The sequence below is a fragment of the Liolophura sinensis genome, chromosome 7 (genome assembly GCF_032854445.1).
Source record: "Liolophura sinensis isolate JHLJ2023 chromosome 7, CUHK_Ljap_v2, whole genome shotgun sequence".
Classification (NCBI taxonomy): domain Eukaryota; kingdom Metazoa; phylum Mollusca; class Polyplacophora; order Chitonida; family Chitonidae; genus Liolophura; species Liolophura sinensis.
Window position 1 is genome coordinate 2,740,934 of NC_088301.1, and position 7,714 is coordinate 2,748,647.

The window sequence follows — 7,714 nt, forward strand, 5'->3', positions numbered from 1 at the left end:
CTAACACAGCTTACACGCAGACAAGCTCATGAAGCAACAGATTCTTTCATGAATTTGGCCGCCTGAAACAGTATTATGTTTACTGTATACCCCCACTGTACAGTCCCCAGTACACATGCTATAGTTATGGCACCCTCACCACTCTTTGAAAACGAAGGCAACTGAGGTGCACCGTTACCATATTTGAATGCAATATGGCGACACACACACATTTTTTCATAGTACCGGTTTTGGATATTGTGGCTCAGTGAGCTTGTAACCCTGATGTTGATTTCGCTCTCAGCATGCTACATTCGTGATGTCATAAGAGTGTTTCTCTGTAATGGGATGGGTAAAACATGGCAAAGAACGTCCTGTCGGTCGTAGTATAGCGACACAATGAGGCAGACAGAACGTCCCGCCGGTCGTAGTATTGCGACACACTGAGGCAAACAAGGTTTTCTCCCCTTACACAACGTCCGGCCGTGAATTACTACAGTTGCCAGTGTCTTCACTGGACTCAGGAATAAACCCAGCTTTTTGCCAGTCCAATAAAACAGTCTTTTTGGCAGTTGTTGCCATGACGAGATGACATCGGCCGTCACTAATATTTCAAGGTACCAGGCTAAACTTGAACGTAATTGACACTAATTCTGAACAGCGCCACCTACATCCAGAGATAAGTTAACCATATGTCGACCACGTTATGCGATAAGTGGAAGTCGAAATTGGATTATGATAGGTACCTGTCATGTATTATTAATAATCAGTCCTGTAAGTCTGGATGTGTGGACACTGACTCACCGCACTAAGGGCTGAAGACAGGGACATAAGTGCTACATGCTGGCGTCTAGGTAGGTCATCACAGACTTTCCTATCTTTCCAGATTAGTTTGCAGAGGACAAATCTGTTGTTGTTTTTTTTTCGAAACTCAGCGTATCCTGCCTCAGCATACTGTATCGTCAAAATTTATACCACTACATATAGCATAGCAATTTGGTCAACCTCCATTTTCAAATCACATGATTTTTGTTGTTGAAGCAGTTGGTCTGAGTCGGCTGTACATGAAAATGAATCTCGCGGAACGGAATCTTTGATTGACTGATTCATGTATTCAATAGTGATTCACGCTGTGCTCAAAAATCTTTACAATTTTTTTTGTGAACCACCGGCCGACCAAGTATACCTGACAAACCTAGCTCTCAGAGCGGTTCGCCATGCTCCCATCCACATTAAGAGCACCATACCTTTATACTGACTTACCTGCATTGTGCTGTACGGGACAAAGCTGTGTGGGACAAAATCAGTTTTGTCGTGATTAATTCTCAGTTCTTATCACCTCATATGCGGAAACAATAAAGACCGTAACGTCGCAATAAAAGCAAATGTAACCGAGACAACACTTGGGCAGCATCCGAATTTTCGAATTACATGATTTCGTTGCTAGGTGAACTCGGCTGCTCTTCCCAAAATAAGATCACTTCTTTCTTCAAAATAGTTGTTTATTGTTCCATCAATCCATTCTTAGAACAAAAATTAAAAGTTAAGAGTTTCATTTGTAAACGGCTCCGTTAATAATGTAGATGTTCTTGGTTTCTGCAATGCAAACGGTCCATGAGTTTATCATTTTCCGGATGTGCCGAGATAGGATTACGGAAGACGTACCTGCCGATGTACCAGGCTACATTTGAGTTCATTCCGACGTTCTGGCGTTTAGTTGTCCCGAATATCTAGGTCATATGACGTCAAACTTACCGTAGGATTAAAGGAATCGTACAGTTTTGATATGTTGAGGACCGAACACACGAAAGATAGAGCTCGAGGCCAGTGAATGGAAGAGTACAGATCTGTATTTTTGAATACTAAGCTGTGAAGAACGAAACATATCTTAAATCCTCTGACAAATCTTACTCTGAAATGTTAAATTCAAATTAATGTTTAATGATACACAGAATCATCTAATGAGAGCTTGTGTAAAAGAAGAAACTGAACAATCAATCCCAAGGTTTAGTCTAATATACACACTACATATCGATTCTCTGACTTTTTTTAAAAAAGTATGTCTGTAGCCCAACATATATTGACAGCCGAGTTTATCACCTTGGCCCATAATAAAATGTCACACCCAGTGGCCATTCTGTGTACACATTTTATTATATATTATAATTCAATGTCCAAACTATAAATGCAAAGCTGAGGGTGAATTGTTGAATTCAGCAAAGCAGTAAACAAATAGAATTTACTGCCACTTTAGCTGACATGTTGACCGGCCGCGATAGCACAGTTGGTAGAGCATCCGGTTCTGGAGCGGTAGATCCAGGGTTAACCCTGGGTCGAGTCACACCTAAGAACTTGAAATAGGAAGTTGTAACTTCCTCGCTTGACGTTCAGCATGAAGTGGATAGTGCATCGACTGGTTGACCCGTATCAGTATGATGGCTCGGACGGGGTGCCTTACTTGCCTTCAGTGACGCGTCTCAATGAGGCAGTACTAGATCACAGAGGGGTGGAAATCCGTCCTGCAACATGGAGGCACATTACATGCACTCTAAGGATTCCTTCGTCGTCATATGGCTGAAAAATTGCTAAATACGACGTTAAACCCCAAGCACTCAAGCACTCACTCAAGCTGACATGTTTCCACACAATAACAGGCTTCTATCTTCATGAAATGTTATTGGGGAGGGTGGGGCAGGATGGGACATGGGGCAACATGGGACAAGCTTCTGTGTTTCAGGCAAAGCAACAGGTGGCGCTGTACGCTGTGCTGCTGAAAAGCACGCGTGAGCAGACATCTTGACGTCCACTGGTGACAACATTCTCTTGAAGTTTCAAAGAAAATACACATCAGTTTGACTTTCTGGACAGGCGAAATTTCACAGGTAAGAAGTTTGACTATCTCTGACACCGGATGATGAGGGATTCGAAGTCGATTGCATGTGATTGTGATAGCTGATATATCAACCTTACTGCATGTTGCGTGTGAGGCGGAATGTTGTTCCCAGTCTCGCCGTGGTACAAAGTGAAATACGTGTGTGTTGGGGGGCAGCATGGGACATCCTCCATGGGGCAGGATGGGTCGCTGTCCCATCCTGCCCCATCATGTAATAACATGGCCACAAATAACAACATGACCATAACTATCCAAGCTAATTAAATTTTAAGTTAAGAGTGTCTCTTGGGATCTGAACCCATGTAATTATGTTTTCTGAATATAAAGCCGATGCTGCCAATTTATTCTTGTTTATTGTTACTTTTTCAGAATGGTCCGAAATTACAAAAGAAAGAGTGACAGGTTTAAGTGGAGCAAAGAAAACCTAGACAGAGCCGCCGACTATGTTAAGTTTGGGAGTGTATCTGTTCGAGAAGCTGCAATAAAATACAATATTCCCAAGTCGACGCTGCAGCGCTTTCTGAAGGGAAATGTTGAAAGCGGGAAGAGAGATGCCTTTACCACTGTTTTCAGTAAAGAGATGGAAGACGAGTTAGTAAACCATGCACTGAAACTCAAAGGGTTGATGTATGGCCTAACTGGGGATGACCTCCGCTCTCTTGCTTTTGAGTTTGCTGAAAGAAACAAAATTAAACATCCTTTTCCAAAAGACAAGAAAAAGGCTGGAGCGGATTGGCTGAGACACTTTATGAGTCGACACCCAGAGTTGTCTTTTCATACCCCAGAAAAAACAAGCCTCAGTCGTATCACTGGATTTAATAAAGTTCAGACAATGAAGTTTTATGAACTAGTCAGAAAGGCCATGGAGGAACATCACTTTGAACCACAGCGTATCTACAATGTGGACGAAACTGGAATGAGCACCGTCCCAAACCGCACATCAAAGGTTATTGCCAAGAAGGGTGTCAAACAGGTGGGACAAATCACTTCTGCGGAGAAAGGTCAAACAACAACCCTCGTATGCGCAATGAATGCCGCTGGATCGTTCATTCCTCCAGTATTTATCTTTGCGCGCAAGAACATGAATGCACAACTAATGCGGAATGCTCCGGTTGGTGCAATAGGGCTCTGCTCTGACAGTGGGTGGATGAATACTGACTTATTCCCTAAGTGGCTGGATCATTTTATTGATCACACGAAAAGCTCTACCGAAGACAAAGTGTTGCTCATTTTGGACAACCACGTGAGCCACTGCTCCATCGAGGCGATTAAGAAAGCAAGAGAGAACGGGGTTGTCATGATAACAATCCCGCCACACACTAGCCATAAAACACAACCGCTGGACAGGACGTTTTACGGTCCCTTGAAAACTGCTTATGAACAAGAATGTCACAAGTTTATGGTCAATCATCCAGGCAAACGTATCACACAATATGATATTGCTGAACTCGTGGGACAAGCGTACCCTCGTTGTGCCTCAGTTGAGAAGGGGATCAAGGGATTTCAGTGCACTGGTATCTACCCTTTCAACCCAGATATATTTGATGAAACTGATTATGCCCCAGCTGAGCTCACAGAACGGAACGTGGAAAACTGTGAGGGACTTCACGAAACAGTTGACAGCGGAAACACGACGCTTGCCACTGGCCACGATACCTTGACTCCAGCCCATAACTTCGAACCTGTGCCTGGGACCTCCAAGGCTGATGAGGATAATGATCCACCAATCCAAGCGCCTTTCCCAGAAGCTTCATCTTCGGATGAAGGCACATCTTCAGGATCCAGTACAACTGTATCCATAGAAGATATTTCACCAATTCCTCGAGTGGAAAGAAGCAATAACGCACGTAAACGTGCGGCAGGAAAAGCAGAGGAACTGACGAGCAGTCCGTACAAAGCGAGGCTTCTTCAACAGTTGGAGAACAAAAAGTCAAAAGGCCGTAAAGGAAATCAAAAGACAGCTAACCAGGGTGGGAAAAAGAAAACAGGAGGGAAAAATCAGTCAAAAAGCGACATGAGTGGGGGAAAATCTGCACAGAACACTACTTCCGAATATGAGTGCATATTTTGTTCAGAACAGTACGTAGAGCCAATCACGGAAGACTGGATTCAATGTTCCTCTTGTAAGGAATGGTGTCACGAACGTTGTGCTGATTTAGAGAGCGGTAAAGATGATTTTATTTGTGATTTGTGTTCTGATCATGATCAAGATTAGCAATTACTTGACTTACAAGTTGCTGGAATAGTTGGACTTGTACACGAACGATGTTCAGGTCTAAAAAGAAAGTCCTTGAACTGTTGTCTGATCTTTATGGACAAGGAATATTTTTGGAAATTATGTAATTCTCCCGTACCCCTACAGTTTTGTCATATTTAGTGTCTCAGGTGTCAGGAAAATTACAATGTCCATTGCTTGCCCATCGTGCCCCCAAATATGTGGGGCACGATGGGACACGCATAATTGTTTAAGAATGACTGTTGTTCCAAAGAAACCCTGCCAATGAGTCATGATTGTGTTTGATAGCGTAGTCGTACGAAATCTGTACAAATCCATAAGCACTGGTGTGTACCTACTTTTGTGTTGAAATAAACAGCTTTTCAAAAAAAATGTGGCCCATCTTGCCCCACCTTCCCCTTATACACGGTGAATTTTGCTGCTTGGACGACTTTTAATGACATCATGAACTTCTGCGCAGAGCTATTGCTATTAAAATCAGCTTTCTCGTGAATAGTTCTCAGTCCTGACGTCATATGGGGAAACAATAAAGACTGTAACGTTGCAATAAAAACAAATGTAACCGAAACAACATTTTGACAGCATCCGAATTTTCGAGTTACATGATTTCGGTGTTTGGGTGAACTCGGCTGCTCTTTCCAAAATAAGATCACTTCTTTCTTCAAAATAGTTGCTTATTGTTGCATATATCAATTCTTAGAATAAAAATTAAAGTTAGGAATTTTATTTGCAAATCGATCTGTTGATACTGTAGATGTTTCTACAATGCTTCTCCGTAGAAAGAATTAACATCACTGCATTTTCTAACCTACATATGAGTCTAATAAGCCATGGTGCTATTGGACGTGCAGTTTGCTACTTTTGAAGCATTTACACGAACAGCTAAAATTAAACTCTAACTGTGGTAAACTGACAAATAAGGTCGCGTATTTCACCGGTTACGCGCATTTGCTAATTATATAACTGCCGTCGCTGCTCTGGTTTTACTCTCTGTGCTTCGTGTAAGTGTTTGCAGTGCACTGTACAGCTCTATGTTGTACGTCTTTAACTATATTTTAATATATTCAAATGACAATAAGGTCATAAATATCCATTTTAATCCTTCGCCGACCCAAGTCATCTTTGCAAACTTAACCATAAGCTTATATCATAAGATTGCTTTACTAAACATTGTTTTAACAATTTTCAAAACGCCAGATAAAAAACACAATTTTTTCCGTCTAGGAAAGGAGAATCATAACTTCTCTGAGTGAGATTTAATTGGACAGTACTTAAAGTTGGCGAAATAAGACGGTCATTTATTCAAGATCAATTTTACTATTTGTCAATGGTAGTGGGTTTAACGATGGTTAAGAGACACAATTCTGTCTCCAACTTTCTGGTGCAAGGGAAAAAATCTATAATACTTGTTACAACAGTAGTCAGGTCGAGTGTTAACACCTCTCGGGAATTTTACAACAGAATAGTAAAGTCAACATCCACATTGCAGTTCATACGTGGCCTGTTGATAAGTATGTTTTCTTGAGTTTTTCAACTAAGCACACACGGTGAAGTATATGTGATTATGAAGAGTGTAACAAAATGCTTTTCAAACATCATATACATGTAAGTAATATGTTGTCATTTTACAAAACAAAAATTATATTCACTTTTACGTGATTACCTTGTATAATTTTCGCCCATAAACAAGAACGCATGTAAGTAATTGGAATTATTAAGACTAACTTGTGAGATGCTCTGCAATAATCAAACAAAAAAGAATAACGCATTCAGTATTGTTTTAGCACTAGAAGATAAAATATCTTCACCTTGTCGCTGCTAGAATCGGAGTCTAAAGACTTTGGAAAACATACCCCCGACAAGTCACCTTATATATTCACTAATTTCGTTACTAAATCCTGGCCCTCATACAGACGGCGGATAACCACCGGTGGCCGGCGGTAGAGTCCAACGGATCCGGCGACTCGAGTGTTCTCATACGCCCTGCGTATGACCTCCGGAGTCAAGCGTTCTCATACACCCGGCGGTAGAGTCCAACGGAACCGGCGACTCGAGTGTTCTCATACACCCTGCATATGATCGCCAGTGGCCAGTGGTAGAGTCAAGCGTTCTCATACACCCGGCGGGTGACCGCCGGTGGCCGGCGGTAGAGTCCATCGGAACCGGCGACTCGGGTGTTCTCATACACCCTGCGTATGACCGCTGGTGGCCAGTGGTAGAGTCAAGCGTTCTCATACACCCGGCGGGTGACCGCCGGTGGCCGGCAGTAGAGTCAAGTGTTCTTATACACCCTCCGTATGAGCGCCGGCGGCAGGCGGTTGAGTTCGCCGGTGGCCATATTTTCACTGGTGGGTGACCGCCGGCTCTCTGTGCTACTGTTTTGTAATGACGGTATATAAAATCAGCCCAGGTTCCCAATCTGGTTCTGAACATTAGACAGATCCTGTCGTTTTAAATGGGTGTATAATGCCACCAAGTTAGAGGAGAAATGAATTTGAATTCATTATATAGACATGTTAAACTTCTGGACGTATACATGTACAGTACTAATGAACTCTACTCACATGTATGTCAAAACACGTACTCGTGTGCGTGTTTGTGTCCAC

General features: G+C 42.4%; 1 protein-coding gene across 1 annotated transcript; it reads left to right on the top strand.

The window, feature by feature from the left end:
- Positions 1-3,242: 3,242 nt before the first annotated feature.
- On the top strand, positions 3,243-5,447 carry LOC135469800 (tigger transposable element-derived protein 4-like). The gene has a single exon (XM_064748403.1). It carries the CDS (start codon positions 3,243-3,245, stop codon positions 5,085-5,087), a length of 1,845 nt encoding a protein of 614 aa, XP_064604473.1. The 3' UTR covers positions 5,088-5,447.
- The last annotated feature ends 2,267 nt before the right edge of the window (positions 5,448-7,714 follow it).

Excerpts from the sequence above, each read along its gene's own strand:
- LOC135469800 (XM_064748403.1), top strand. The coding sequence starts at position 3,243 with ATGGTCCGAAATTACAAAAGAAAGAGTGACAGGTTTAAGTGGAGCAAA.